Source organism: Mirounga leonina, unplaced genomic scaffold, assembly GCF_011800145.1.
Source record: "Mirounga leonina isolate KUSES-001 unplaced genomic scaffold, KU_Mleo_1.0 Mir_200, whole genome shotgun sequence".
Taxonomy (NCBI): Eukaryota; Metazoa; Chordata; class Mammalia; order Carnivora; family Phocidae; genus Mirounga; species Mirounga leonina.
The window spans coordinates 3940306-3956002 of NW_023270503.1; the positions used below are offsets into that span (position 1 = coordinate 3940306).

Below are 15697 nucleotides of genomic sequence, written 5' to 3' on the forward strand. Positions count from 1 at the left end.
CTGGTGTGTTGTTGCTTTCTTTTGCTTCCTTGGCCTTTCTGCTGGTCATGGATGATCACGCTGGCCACATTCTTCAAAAATTATTCCAACCTCGGGGCACCTGGGTGGCTCAGTCAGTTAAGCATCTGCCTTCGGCTCAGGTCATGATCTCAGGGTCCTGGGATCAAGCCCCATGTCTGGCTCCCTGTTCAGCGGGGAGTCTGCTTCTCCCTCTCCCTCTGACCCTCCCTCCGCTTGTGCGCTCTTGTGTTCTCTCGTGCTCTCTCTCTCTCTCTCAGTAAATAAAATCTTAAAAAAAAAAATTATTCCAACCTCAGAACAGTGAAGTATTTTCTTCCATTAGTTAACCTTTTCCTCTACACTATGCCTGAGAATAAACTGCCAGTTAACAGATTTCATGCTTTAGGAAGTGATTTTGATCAGGAGAGATTGGCACAGAGTGCTTCCCCAAATCTATTTAAAGCAGAGTCATCTTTCCTCCATTTTCAAGACTGAAATGCTACTGTCATTCCCAACAGAAGTTACTGTTCTTTTCTCTACTGTCCAGCCCATCTGGATTCATCTCTCAACCAGATGTTCTTGATTCCCCTCAGTATAGTCTTTCTGTTCGTGGCCTTGATAAGGGAAACAAAAAAGGCATGAGAAGAGTTGAGATCTGGATTTATTTCAGTCCTTTTCTTTCACTCCCGTAGTCTACTTTTAAATTCTATTCTGTTGAAAACTCTGTGGGAAAACATTGTATTTCATTTTACTTAAACTGTATCATAAAACTAGAACAGCATAGTAGAGAGTGATCCAGAGCATGAACTTTCAAGTCAAATCTTGGTTTGAATTCTTGCTCTGAGGATTACCAGCTGTGTGATCTTGGGCAAATAACGTAGAATCTCTTGAGTCCGTCAGTCTCTTAACGTGTAAATTGGGGGTAAAAAATAGTACCTACTTCATAGGATTGTTGTGAAGATTAAATGAAATAATGTCAAGTGCTCAGCTTAGTGCCCAGCATACTCTAAGCATCCAGTCAAGTTAGTTATTATTAGCTATTCATATGTCTAACTAGGAATGATTTTCTCTCTGTTGAGCAAGCAATCTTATAGCAAGAGAGGAATAGGTGATCTTCAATTGTATTCTGATAAAGACTGGAGAACATTTGTCACTGTGTCATTTTCTTACCGAGATGATCCTGTGTCATTTTCTTATCAAGCAGCTAAATACTCTCCATCTTTAGACTGAGAAAGCTTTTGGGTTTGTGTCTGATTCAGGCATCTGTAATCACCTATGGATGGCTCCATAAAATTTACTGGAAAAGTCCTGTTTCTAGTCCAGAATTGGTCGACTCAGAAAATGTGTAAAAGTTTTCCCTTGCTCTCTATATTTTTAAGTAGAGACCAACTCTATGTTGATTGAATCTTCAGGAAGCTTTTTCAGAAAGACCAATATTTACATAAATGAATCTCTTGCTGTTCTAGCAAAATATACTAAGCTTTTACCTTACACTAAGGTACATGTGATTAAATTTACATATAATTTTATTCATATACAAATTAAGCATTTAATTTTCAAGTTGAATTTGAACCACCTAACCCTGTTGGTTGTGAATTTTATTTTTTCACTTCCACACCATCATACTGCTATCCCATTTTTTACAGCATTTATAGAGCTTTGACTTTTATTCAGTGATGATAAGGGATTTTTGTAATCAGCCACACTTTTATTCCTGATCCCCTGTAACCAACAGTATATGCCACTTTTATGATAACTGGAGAGTCCTAATCTGGGACCACAGAATAAAGACAATTGACTGTACCATCCATAGTGTGTCTGCCATGACTCTCTGGAAACCTGTACTGCACCTAGTAGGGCAGTCTCCTGACCCAGCTGTATCTGCTGTGTATTTTGTTCTATCAGAAAAGTTCATGGAGATTTGTGTAAATGATTCAAATAGAAAAGCATCTTTTCTCTTATCCTATATGTGAGTTTGACTCCTGGTCTTTCTTTTACCATCAGGAATTTTCCAGGTAGCTTTGAATTAACCAAGGGTCCTTGGTCCCACCCTAACCCTCCCCGTGTGAAAGCACTACATACATGTTAAAGAACACACTTAGATTTGCTTTAAAGCATGAGCAACAATAAATGTATCAAACCAGGAAGTTTATTCTTAAACTAGTGTTTGTCTAAGAGAAACTACCTCTGTCTCACAAAAGGAATAACTGAAGCATGCTTGGTTGTTTTAAGCTCTCTACAAATATACTTCTTTTGTAGATGTTGAGACCACTTTGCTTACCGGAAACCAAAGTGCCCACAGCTGTAACTTTGGTAATAGGTAGAATATTAGTCTGTATTTTTAAAATATTTACATTTGGTAAAGCAGACAGTTGCTGTGTTGGCAGAAGTGTGAATTTCATTTCCTGTCTGTGGTGTACCCCACTCATCCTGTCACTCAAGACATTTTGTTTTAGGTTCCCGTAATGTGAGTGAAACACAGTGACCCACAGCAGGGTGACATGTGCATACCACTAACGTAACAAGAGACAAGACTTGTGCAACAGACCACAAGAGCACAATGCTTTATTTAAAGATGAAAACAAAACAAAATAAAGGCAGCCCCTCCCAGCCAGAATGCAGATTTTTAAAGTGGCATCCGTGGATTCTTATGTTTGTTTTTAGAAGACATGTTCCAGTCTATTTGGCAAGTTAGCTCAAAAGTTTATCAGCTTCATGCCACTTAATTAAAGGATAAAATTGAGTCAACGTTGGACTGACAACATTATAGAGGTGATTTAATTTTATTTGCCAATTAATTTATCATCAAACATTTGTATTTACAATCCATTAATCTGCCACATATATTGAGTTCTGTAACAATTATTTTTTACATGTGAAATTACAGAATTTCTTTCTTCTTGTCCTAAATTACAATTCCTGCTGCAATAACGGGACCGATAGAACCGTGTGGGAAGGACCCTGGGATGAATTGATTCATTCCTTAAATAGCCATTGAGCACCTAATATGTGCTTGGCACTATTTCCAATGTTAAGGATTATGTACTGAGCAAAATAAAATCCTTGCTCTTCGTTGAGCTTATATGATATCATAAGGAGATAACCACAGTCAAGTATACAAGTAAATAAAGTATACAAGTAAATACAAGTATACAAGTAAACATAATTTTTAGGATATGATATATATCCTGAAGGAAACAAAACAGAATAGCAAGATAGAGTATGATTGGGATGGGGAAGAGGTGATGATACTGGAGCTGTGACTTAAATAGTGACAGGCCAGGAGAAAAAGTATCCCAAGTAAAAAATAAAAAGCATGGGACGCCTGGGTGGCTCAGTTGGTTGAGCGTCTGTCAGCTCAGTTCGTGATCCCAAGGTCCTGGGATCAAGTCTCCACATCAGGTCCCCTGCTCAGCGGGGAGTCTGCTTCTCCCTCTCCCTCTGCCCCTTCCCCACTTGTGCTCGCACGTGCGCGCGCTCTCTCTCAAATAAATATTTTTTAAAAATAGAAGAAAAGAAAAAGCACAAAGGCCCTGAGAAGGGGCCTGAAATATAGAAGAAACAAAAGAGACCAATGCAACTATAGCAAGTGAACAAAAGGGGAGATAGTACAAAATCAGAGAAATGATGTATTATTGGATGTTACAAGGCCTTGAAGTCTAAGCTAAAGACTTCAGCTTTTCTTTGTAAGTACAAAGGGAAGCACGTGATGTATCCGTGTATTTTAGATACATAAAATCCCTCTGGTTGCTCTTTGGTAAGTGGATAGCCGCAGTGCAGAAGTGGTTGCAGATAGACCAGTTAAGAGACCTTTTGCTGATAGAATGTCTGGGATTAGTTTCACTTCAGGGACAAGGTGAAGAGAGTAAGGATATAGAAGAAACAAAGATTGGACTTGAATTAAAGCTGAAATGTGTGAGAACATGGGAGTTCATTATATTATCCCCTCTATTTCTGTTTATATTTGTAATTTTCTATAATAAAAAGCTAAAAAAAAAAAAAAACCTTTAACAGTGGTGCTAGTTTTGAAAAATGATGGTGCCATGAACATTGTCAAAGTGGTAATGGAGCTAAGTGGGCAGATTCAAGATACATTTGGAAGTAAAGCCAGGGTTTGCTGTTGGATTAGGATACATACTGTTGCAGGGAAAAAGAGAAACCAAGGATGACTGTCAAGTATTTTGGCCCAAACAATTTGGGTGGATGAGACTAGGGATCAGGTTTGCAGGGACTCAAGAGCTTTGTTTTGACAATGTAAATTTGAGATGCCAATGGATTCCCAAGTGGAAATGTTGAGTAGGCAGTGTAATTTACAATACATTAGCTAACTCTGCATAACATACTTCCAAGCAAACTTGGAACCCTCCCTTCCATTATATGTTTCTAAATTTTGCCATTAGTGTTTTAGAAGTTCTAGCCTTTTCAGAGTTTGTGGATAACGTTTAAACATTTAAAAGGCTTAGTCTGTTGGTATGAAATAGTTTGGATATATTTTTTGTTTTTTGTGGATATTCACTAGTAATTATATTACTGCTATCCTGAACAGAAAATCTCCACCTCTGTTGAGCTGTCATTTACATGAAGGATGGTATTAACATGGCAAACTCCATAGGTTAAACACATTTCCTATGTCCTCCTTTCACTGCATGTGGGAATGCAAGTCAGTGAAAGTAAAATTTTGAGTAACACTTCAGCATGGTGTGTGTATTTTAAACAAAATTTTTTGGGCAAACTTTGGGTCTGTTATTTGTAACTAACTATTGTAATATAATTTACATCTGATTAGAACACTAATCAAACACTGTTACTAATAATCGTAGGCCCAGTAACAATAACTAATATTTGTTAAGGGCAGCACTCTTTTTTTTTTTTTGCACTGTGTAATTCCTTTATTTTCTGTGTATTAGTGCTTTACCAACACTATAACCATAAAGAACACAATTCCAAGTACTAATCTTTTTAGTTTGGAGAGATCACAGTCTACAAACACATTTACTTATATTAAACAAGATTAATCTCATTCAAAACGTACTGTAGTTTATAAATTCACATAAATACAGAAATTGATGCAATTAAACAAAAACTTCAGGATCTTATTTTTTAAATTCCTAGATCATAACTTTTTCTGCAGGCTATAGTTACCTGCCCCATGATCACCGATGGTTATGGGTCAATTTAACTACATACAGTATCAACCTTTTATATCCTTAAAGAAAATGTAAATGAAAATTAAAAGTTCTTACCAAAAAGTTTAGTGTTTTCCAAATTTCAGATATTTACTTCCCCCTCCCCCCTTTAGTTAATCATTTCAAGTAAACTAAAAATAACCACATCTCACCTGCAACATTCAATAGCAGTCATTTGATGTATAAAATTTTAACTATGCTCCCAGTTATTTTAAAACACACAAAAATGGCTGCCAATCTATCTGTATGTCACAAGTTAGAAATACTACATTTAAGAATTAAGATGAGAGGGGCGCCTGGGTGGCTCAGTCGTTAAGCGTCTGCCTTCGGCTCAGGTCATGATCCCAGGGTCCTGGGATCGAGCCCCGCATCGGGCTCCCTGCTCCACGGGAAGCCTGCTTCTCCCTCTCCCACTCCCCCTGCTTCACTGTTCCTGCTCTCGCTATCTCTCTCTCTGTCAAATAAATAAATAAAATATTTTTTAAAAATTAAAGAAAAAAAATTAAGATGAGAGACCTATGGGTGGCACAGTCAGTTGAATGTCGGACTCTTGGTATCAGCTTGGGTCATGATCTCAGGGTCATGGGATCCAGCCCCACGTCGGGCTCAGCGTGGAGTCTGCTTAGGGTTTCTCTCTCTCTCTCCCTCTGCCCCTCCCCACCATGTTCATGCGCTCGTTCTCACGCTCTCTTTTGCTCTCTTTCTCAATTACATAAATCTTAAAAAAAAAAAAAAAAAAAAGAATTAAGATAAGAGGGGCACCTCAGTGGCTTGGTTGAGTGCCCGACTCTTGATTTTGGCTCAGGTCATGATCTCAGGGTCACCAGGATCCCCTCCCTCATCCACCACCACCGCCTCCCCACTCACGCGTGTGCTTTCTCTCAAATAACTCTTTAAAAAGAAAAAAAAAGAATTAAGGTGAGGGTTTCAAGTTTCCTCCAGTTTAGGCATTTATACCTTTATGCTTATCCACAGATGTTTCTATAGCATTGATATTTGTGTAACCCGTGTTTGTGTACCTTAAAATGCAGTCATTTAAAACACTAAGAATTGGGACGCCTGGGTGGCTCAGTCGGTTAAGCGTCTGCCTTCGGCTCAGGTCATGATCCCGGGGTCCTGGGATCGAGTCCCGCATCGGGCTCCCTGCTTCATGGGAAGCCTGCTTCTCCCTCTGCCTCTCTCTGTCTCTCATGAATAAATAAATAAAATCTTAAAATAAATAAATAAGTAAAACACTAAGAATTAAAAAATAAATTAAAAAAATAAAACACTAAGAACTAAATTTATGGTAGAGCTTTGGGAATTTTAAAAGCAACTGAAGTGTTCTCAGATGTGTCTGCCAGCTTCATTTCTAGAGTACTTCTAAAGTAAAACTGAGAATTTTATACCTTAGTTGCATTTTGAGTTCAAAAATCCCTCTGCACAAGGGCACCCTCTAAGAAACTGTGTACTTGTTGATTCCTCACAACAGCTTCATTTTATTACCTTTGTTTTACTGATAAGGAAATTTAGGCCCCCTAAAATTCACTCAGGTAAGAAGTAGCAGAGCCAGGATTCAAACCCAGGCAGTCTGGCTCCAGAGGCTTTCTCTTTTTTGTTTCCAGAGCCTTCATTCTTAACTGCTACCATGTAATATACATATATATATAGAATATTGTAGGTTTTGCTTCAGAAAAACTGTCTAGAGTAGATAGGACTGTGTAAATAAAAGGGTCTCTCTTAATTTTATTTTTACTTCATCCCATGAAATTGGGACTTTGGAAGATGGGAGAGAGAATAATCCCAAAATGGATCTCCATCATACTCTGATTTTCTTCCTTAAATAATCTGTTTCCTTTTGACTTTTTCCCTTATAGCATCAGCGAGAGCTTTCTAACTGTCAAAGGTGCTGCCCTTTTTCTACCACGGGGAAATGGCTCATCTGCACCAAGAATTAGCCACAGACGCAACAAGCATGCAGGTAAAGTTCCACGTACACCATTCCTTTCTTGGTTTCTTTTGTTTTGTTCTAAAAGGCTGACAACCTCATCCCTGTTTCTCCAACAGTCTTGTAATAGTGAAAGAAAGCATTGTACTGTGCTATAATCACTTTTCTTTCACTATTTTTCTGGCACTTAGCAGAATGCATTATATATGTAGTAAGTGTTCAATAAATTTGTGTTGGAAAAATAATAAGGTACAAAGATACTCTAATGAATTCTTATGTAACTTATCAATTAAGGTTTTCCAGTAGCAAATACCCAGTTTGCTTACCGACAGTACTTTTCACCACTAACAAACCTGAGTTTCCACATACCCAGCTCACATAAGAAGCCTTACAGTAGGGATGGGGCTTCTTGACTTTTGCCTGACCTTTCAAGAAGCCAGCTGGATCTTTGGGCCAATAGCACTTGGAGTAGGGACTTAGGCCACTATTTACCCAGAAATGGTTGTCCTCTACAAGTTCTCCATCCTAAAAATCCTTCCCTTGGGTCATCTGTACTGATAGAACAGAAGGAATCTTAATTTTTAAAAAGCCTCAGCTGCTTAACTCAATTATAACATGTAACTTAAGTCATTCTTCATTGTTTATAGCTAACACTTTGTCTCCCCACACTGGTTCTTTTTTTTTTTTTTTTTAACAGTTCTAGTGAGATATAATTCACATACCATGTAATTCACCTAATTTACCCGTTTAAAGTATACATTCAGGGGCGCCTGGGTGGCTCAGTTGGTTAAGCGACTGCCTTCAGCTCAGGTCATGATCCCAGGGTCCTGGGATCGAGTCCCGCATCGGGCTCCCTGCTCTGCGGGAAGCCTGCTTCTCCCTCTCCCACTCCCCCTGCTTGTGTTCCCTCTCTTGCTGTGTCCCTCTCTGTCAAATAAATAAATAAATAAAATCTTTAAAAAAAAATAAAAATAAAGTATACATTCAGTGTTGTTGTTGTTGTTTTTTAGTATATACAGAGTTGTACTACCATCACTGTAATTTTAGAACATTTTCATCACCCCACAGAAGAAACTCAGTTACCCATTAGCAGTCATTCCCTATATCCTCCACCCTCCCTGCCAATCCTAAACAACCACTAATCTATTTCTCTGTCTATAGATTTGCCCATTCTGGGTGTTCCATATAAGTGGAATTATATAAATGATCTTTTGAGACAGGCTCCTTTCATTTAGCATAATGTTTTCAAGGGTCATTTACATTATAGTATGTGTCAGTACTTCATTCCTTTTTATGACCAAATAATATTCTAGTGTATAGATATACCACATTTCATTTTTCCGTTCACCGGTTGATAGACACTTGAGTTGTTTCTAATTTTTGACTCTTACAAATAATGCTGCTGTGAATCTTTATGTGTAAGTTCTTGTGTGGACATATGTTTTCATTTCTCTTGGTTTTATACCTATGAGCCCATACTGGTTCTTACACATGAGACTTAGATTGTGTCTCTGGGTTTGAAATGTGCTAGAACAGACCTGGCCAAACATGATGATTTTCCTTTTTAATTTTGAAAGTTGAAAGATTCTGCAGTAATGGAATTGGTCAGAAGCCAGCATTGAAATGGAGGTGGGGGGGTGGGCGGCAAGAAAACCATTCTTTAAAAGAAGGAAACGGGAAAAAAAGGGGAGGCTTTCAGACTTGCTGAACTTTTAAACAAATATCTGTTTGCTAACCTACTTTTCTTTCTTGCTACCCCTCACCACTTCTTGCACATATCAGTATTTCATCTCACTGTTAACAGTTGAAGTTACCTGGAGGAAGATTTTGTATGTAGATTGCAAGACGAATGTGAGAACAGGCATCCACTGGCATCTGTGATCAGGCGGCTGTGTCAGTCACTGTAGACTCAAAAAAGAGCTGGACCTGGTTGGGCATGAATGAAGTTTTTTGTTCTCCGATTGTTATCATTTATAACAGTATGTTATCGAATTATCTCCTACTAGCCGAAGTTCCATGTTTTCTAGTATAGAATAAGGGGTATGAGGAAATCTGTAATACTTTAATACAAAAAAATTCAACTTAGTTTTGGAGAATGTGTAGAAACAAATGTGTATTCAAATAATGGTTGGCCATGTTAAAGGACCTAACATTAGGTTCAGGGGAATATTTATTTCTTGGGACCCACTATATTTAATGAGTACTCTTACTTGAATATCAGCCACTAATATGGAAATCATTTTAAACCATTGACATTATTCTAAGGGGAATCTAAAAATCTTCTTTGGTTAAGTGCAACTAAAGATTTACAGAAAAAAGAATGGCAAAAGAGTTAGTTTTTTGTAATGTTAGAGGTAATTCTAAACCCATTCATCACACACCCCATTTTCAGGATTCCCTCCTTGCTACCTTCAGTGGGCCTTAAAGCACAGCCCAACAGATCTCGCCATTGCTTTCATCAACATCCACGATAGTACAAAACTGAGATTGCTTTCAAGTGCACCTCCCATTGGACAAGCATAAAGGAAATTTTAATGTAGTATAGGCTAAAAGTGAATGTATAGAGATGCCGTCTACCATTCTGTCTTTCCACTTAAAGTTAATAATAATTATATTAAGACACTTAATTTCTATGTCTAATTATAGTCCTTCAGTGACCCAGGACTTTTTTTTATACAGGTTATTAAGGTAGAAGGAATCCTCTCTATTGACATTACAGTGGAGAATAATTATTTTTTGTTTCATAAATATCACCAGGTGATCTCCAACAGCATCTCCAAGCAATGTTCATATTACTCCGCCCAGAAGATAACATCAGGCTGGTAAGTATAACTCTTACTCAAAAGACTGTCTAAGATGGCAAACATTAAGCAGTCATTTTTATGTCCCAACAGAGTGCTGGGAGCTATGTGGAACAAAAAAGAATAACATGTCCACACCATCAAAGAGCTTAGAATATCACTGGGGATATGAGCTATGTGAAATGATGTGAAATAATTTGATGATTCAAGGCTGTTGATAAGCACCAGTTTGTAAGTTACTGACCATAACAACAACTGAAGTTCAGAAGAAAGAATACTTTGAGACTTGCCCTAGTTAGAAAGGTTTTATGTATACAGTAGAGCTTGAGCTGGGTCTTAAAAGATGATGAATTTAGATTGGCAGAAATAAAGAAGACCGTCCTTCTAGATGAGGACCTGACTGAGACAAAAGCACATGTAAGGGACAAGGAAAGAGTAAAAGGGCCAGGGATTTGTGCTGGTCTCAGAGTAAGGAGACCTGGGCTTAGGCTTTTACTAATCATGTGATGTTGGACAAGTTACTTAGCTTGCCTGAGCCTGCTTCCTCATCTTCTTTCTACCTCTCACAGTCGAGAGGATCAAATGGACATGAAAGCATATTGAAGAGAATAAAATGCTGCCCAAATCTAGGGATTATTGTTACTGTAAGGAAGATAAGATACCAGGAAACAAGACAGACAAATAGAAATTTAATGCTCCAAACTAGGGGACTCAAAGTAGCAGATATATATATATATATATATATATATTTTTTTTTTTTTTTTTTTTCTAAGTAGCAGATATGTTTTGTTTGGACCACAGTGGTGGTGTTTTTCACTCTGAGCCAGAATTTTTTTTTTTTATTTATTTGAGAGAGAGAGAGCACAAGCAGGGTGAAGGGCAGAGGGAGAAGCAGACTCCCCACTGAGCAGGGAGCCCAATGCGGGACTCAATCCCAGGATTCCAGGATCATGACCTGAGCCGAAGGCAGATGCTTAACTGACTGAGCCACCCAGGTGCCCTCCGAGCCAGAATTTTAAAGTTGAATGATTTCACATAAAAATCCATACTTGGAGCTTGTCTTCAAAAATCTAAAATTCTGGCAACACTGGGACCTTATTCTCACATGATAAAACTTGCTAGACCCAAAGGGTCAGGCTTGGGTATGGCCTAGGCTTTTAATTTACCATAATCCCCACATATCCTGTTGTCTCCTAGACTCTAAAGCCAAGTGTCTCTATTTGTCATCATTTCTTCACTGTTAGTTTTCTTATAGTAGAATATTTAATTAAAATAGGAAAACAAAAATGGGATGAGTATGTTTCTTTATGAAAAGTGAAGAGCATTTCTACCCATTTAATATTCCTATGGCCTACTTCACTCATTTGTATACCCTATCTGACCCTCTGGATTAATCCTTGGAGGTAGTACATCTACCTTTTCAGTAAGCAGTAGTGTGAAAGGTTACAAGGTTTGGAGCAAAGAATCACGTGGAACAGCTACAGTATTTAAGAGAGGGGCACCTGGCTTGCTCAGTCAGTGAAGTATCCAACTCTTGATCTCTGCATTGTGAGTTTGAGGCCCTCATTGGGTATAGAGATTACTAAAAAAAAGATAGATTCCTCAGAAGCTAATACAGAATAGTGGGGAGGAGGAAGCCATCTTAAGTCATGGAGGTCCACTAGGTAGTTACTGCAGTAATCTAAGCATGTGATGATTGGCCCTTCTAGGTTGGGGCAGTCACTTGGAAATTGGGTATCTTTCGGCATGTTAAATTCAAATGGCTGATCTCTGCTTTCTGAACGGGAAGAGAGATAATGAATATAATACAAGAATGATTGTAAAAAATTGATGAACAGGTCTCTGAACTCTATGGTAATTAACTGATTTTTCATTCACTTAGTCATTCTGTGTTCAAATTCTGTCATTTTTTTTTTCTCTCAAATGCTGCCTGTCACCTTAAAATGGCCACAAATTTTTGTTGAGTGAGGAACTTCCTTTGAAATTTAAAGAACATGAGGGGCGCCTGGGTGGCTCAGTTGGTTAAGCGACTGCCTTCGGCTCAGGTCATGGTCCCGGGGTCCTGGGATCGAGTCCCGCATCGGGCTCCCTGCTCTGCGGGAAGCCTGCTTCTCCCTCTCCCACTCCCCCTGCTTGTGTTCCCTCTCTCGCTGTGTCTCTCTCTGTCAAATAAATAAATAAAATCTTTAAAAAAAAAAAAAAAGAAATTTAAAGAATATGAAATAAGAAATCCTTACATAATTATTTTATATCCTAATTTGAAAATCACATCATACATTTATGTAAATCTTGTCCATATTTTTATATGCTTCTATCTTAAACACTTCTTTATAATTGAACAAAGGTGGTCTACAGTTTTTACAGCATTAATATTCTGAAGCAGTGATACTCAAACCTTAGAGTACATCAGAATCACCTGCAGAGCTTTGTTGAACTGTCCCCTTTTGCTGGATTCCACCCACAGTGTTTGATTTGGGGAGGAGGAGGCAGTAATAATTTGCATTTTTAACAAGTTTTCCTGTGAATCATCAATATTGATGCTGCTGATCCAGGAATCATGCTTTGAGAACATCTCCTCTAAAACCCATAATAATGGTCACTTGCACATACTTGATGTCTGTCAGATACTTGTTTATAGTTTCCAAAAATTGTGTAGTTTGGTAGAGTTCAAGTTGAGGTCTGTCACCACTTTATCTTTTTCTCCTTGATAACCTTCTGGAATTTAGATTGCACTTCTAAACGTTAAAATAATTTTAACCACAGGAGAACATTAAGGAAGCAGTTAGGGAAGGGAGAGTTGGCAATTAACTTTTTTTCTTGGCCTGCTAAGATATGCAGCTTTACCTGCTTTATATTTATAAAATATAAATTCAGAAAATGTAACTGATGCCTCTGAATTAATTCATTTTAAATGACAAGCCATTTTACAGTTGTTTTGAATTGTTACAAACACATAGTCATTATGTTTCAGATTATTGAATGAGTCATCTTCAAGAAAATGAGTGAATACATTGTGTGACTTTGGACAAATTAGCACTTTTCTAACTGAAAGGAGCATTTGTAGACTCAAAGCAAGGCCTTTTGTTTTGAGTTAAATTTGGAATGCTAAAATTCTCATCCTGGGGCTTGTACATAAGGTTAAAAGTTTGATAGTCAACTGAAAGTCCTGCCTTTATTTTTTTAATAACCCAACAACAGATAGTGACACCAAATCCCACACTTTGCTTTAGCATTGAAAATAAGAGTAAACCATTTTTTCCTCCAGGGAAACTCTGCATTCCAAATACAGTCCCAAGCATTAACTTCAGTATTTATGAAAACTGTAGCTGGTAGAATGAAGACCGTGTTTTTTTAATACTCTTGCACATTACCCAATACCCATTCAATAAAAAAAAAAATAGACTAGAAAATGAAAAACTTTCCTAACATTTGAAGTAACTTTAATATTCTTAACTAGAGTTATGGTACTGATAAGGCACAAGATGTTTTTGAGTACTTTGCAGGAGAGTTTAAGAAAATAAGGACTTTTTAGGCTTTGTTTTTTATAGTACATTGATAGTTTCCCAAAATGAAAATGGGTTTATTTTTTTCTAAATATAAAATTTTTAAAAGTCATAGAATACAGGTAAGGAAGAAATGTAAGGAAGAAAGTAAAAATCACTTTGTATCCTATATTCTGAGAAAACCATTCTTAGCAGTTTGGATAAGCATCCGTCCAGTCTTTCGTGTGTGTGTGTGTGTGCGTGTGTGTAAGAGTATGTCAGATTCTCTGACCTCTGCTCTTACTGAAGTGGATCAATAATAAAAATAGCCAAATCTGAGTATCAGAAGACCTACTAGTCTCCCTGATTGATCTCTGTAGTTCTGAGAAGTAAAAGTATGAAGTAATTTAAAACAATAAGACTTGGAGAGCCTGGGTGGCTCAGTGTTAAGCAGCTCAGGTCATGATCTCCAGGTTATAGGATCAAGCCCCACATCAGGCTCCACACTCAGCGTGGAGTCTGCTTGTCCTTCTCCCTCTGCTTCTCCCCCCACCTGTATTCTCTTTTTCTCTCAAATAAATAAATAAATAAAATCGTTAAAACAACAAGACATGTCTGGGGGTGAGGAGGGGTGTTTGTGTGTGTTTAAAAAGTGGATAACTGAGGACTTGCTCATGGATGAATGAAATTGGCGGAAATGTGTATATACGAAAGGCTAATCTGTTTTGAGCAATGATGAAAAGGTTTTACTACCGATCTTTATAACTATGAAGGTTTCTACAGTTGATTTGAGCTCAGAATTGAATGGGGAAGAGTATACGTCAGCACTTTTTTTTTTTTTTTTTTACAAAAATGAGATAAAAGCATAAATGCTGACTTACAACCTGCTTTCTTCACACTTTATTTTGGATATCTTTCCATGTCAACAAATAAATCTGTTTTTAATGGCTACACAGAATATAATACATAGATTTTTTTTTAACTTAAGAATTTTATAGAGATAAACTAAAAAAATAAAATCCTGAGACTCCCTCAAGCTCTATTTCTTTTGAAAACAGTGTTCTTTAGTTTATTAGTGTCACATCTGAAGTCTGTTTTAATTTTAGATAATGACTTTGCTTTGTTCTTTTGGCTAGAATTTAATATTTACATACTTTGAAACCTTTCTCTCTGATGGATTGGGTGAGCTGCCTGTCTAGACATTGGGACGTTGTAATGTGGCTTCCTTGAGGATAAACACTGCATGCAGTGGCATAATGTAAGACTCTTGGTGAAAAGAAATTAAAGGCAAAGGTGCAGTGTAAGCTTAAGGAATAGTATTTCTTGAGGTTGGATGATGCTAAGGACAGAAGTTATTTTATCAGGTGGTGTTTGTGAACTGCTTGTAATTAGATTATAAACATTTAAATTAGTTACTGAGAGAAGTTTTAACATCACTCTTTGGTAGATGAGCTTTGCAAACAGGTTGGGTTCTTATCAGAAATAAAGCAGAGGCAGATGACTTCTCAGACCTATCTAAGTCCTCAGGTTGCTGAGTCGAGTTCACCTGACACTTATAATAGGATCCAAATTTAGGCAATAAATGGACTTTCTTGGAATAATTTTCTCAGTTGCTATTGTTGCAAAGTTTTAAAATTCAAAATATTGTTTTGGCTGGATAATTAGAATAAACTTCAGTGGTATCCTTTTCAGTGAGAACTGGAGTTAATCAAATGCACCTGAATTATTGCCTTATTTCAGTCATCTATTCCATGTAAATTTTGGAGACTGAGGAAACATTGAAATTGCTGCCAATTCTAATATTAGGGTATTATGTACAAACTGCCATTTTAAATTACATTTCTCTGATTAACTTCATGAATTAGATTATTAGAGGAGCGCCTGGGTGGCTCAGTCGTTAAGCGTCTGCCTTCGGCTCGGGTCATGATCCCCGGGTCCTGGGATTGAGCCCCGCATCGGTCTCCCTGCTCAGTGGGAAGCCTGCTTCTCCCTCTCCCACTCCCCCTGCTTGTGTTCCTGCTCTCGCTAACTCTCTGTCAAATAAATAAAATCTCTTTTAAAAAAAATTAGATGATTAGATTTTTATCAATCTTCTTCCTAGCAGAGGACTATGAGATATACCTCTAACCCAGGTGGGTATTAGGTTTTTCTTTATGCTATGGCTCTTAAAATTTTAATTTCTTAACCTTGAATCTTGAAGCCTAAAAGGAAATTTGAAACCTCAGGTCCATTCTCAGCATTGCAGAATTTTTTATTCCTTCCTTCCTTCCTTCCTTCCTTCCTTCCTTCCTTCCTTCCTTC

General features: G+C 37.6%; 1 protein-coding gene and 2 non-coding genes across 4 annotated transcripts in view; all 3 read left to right on the plus strand.

The window, feature by feature from the left end:
- SSH2 (slingshot protein phosphatase 2) overlaps positions 1-15697 on the plus strand; it is a 244279-nt gene that overhangs the window by 175146 nt on the left and 53436 nt on the right. For both annotated transcript variants that reach the window (XM_035027658.1, XM_035027659.1), the window contains 2 exons: positions 7043-7146; positions 9871-9935. In XM_035027658.1, the coding sequence (XP_034883549.1) occupies positions 7043-7146; positions 9871-9935 (169 nt within the window). The remainder of the gene's footprint in view (positions 1-7042; positions 7147-9870; positions 9936-15697) is intronic.
- On the plus strand, positions 13708-13784 carry LOC118025390. Its single transcript, XR_004683321.1, has one exon. It is a non-coding gene; the product is annotated as a small nucleolar RNA U2-19 (small nucleolar RNA).
- On the plus strand, positions 14124-14193 carry LOC118025388. Its single transcript, XR_004683319.1, has one exon. It is a non-coding gene; the product is annotated as a small nucleolar RNA U2-30 (small nucleolar RNA).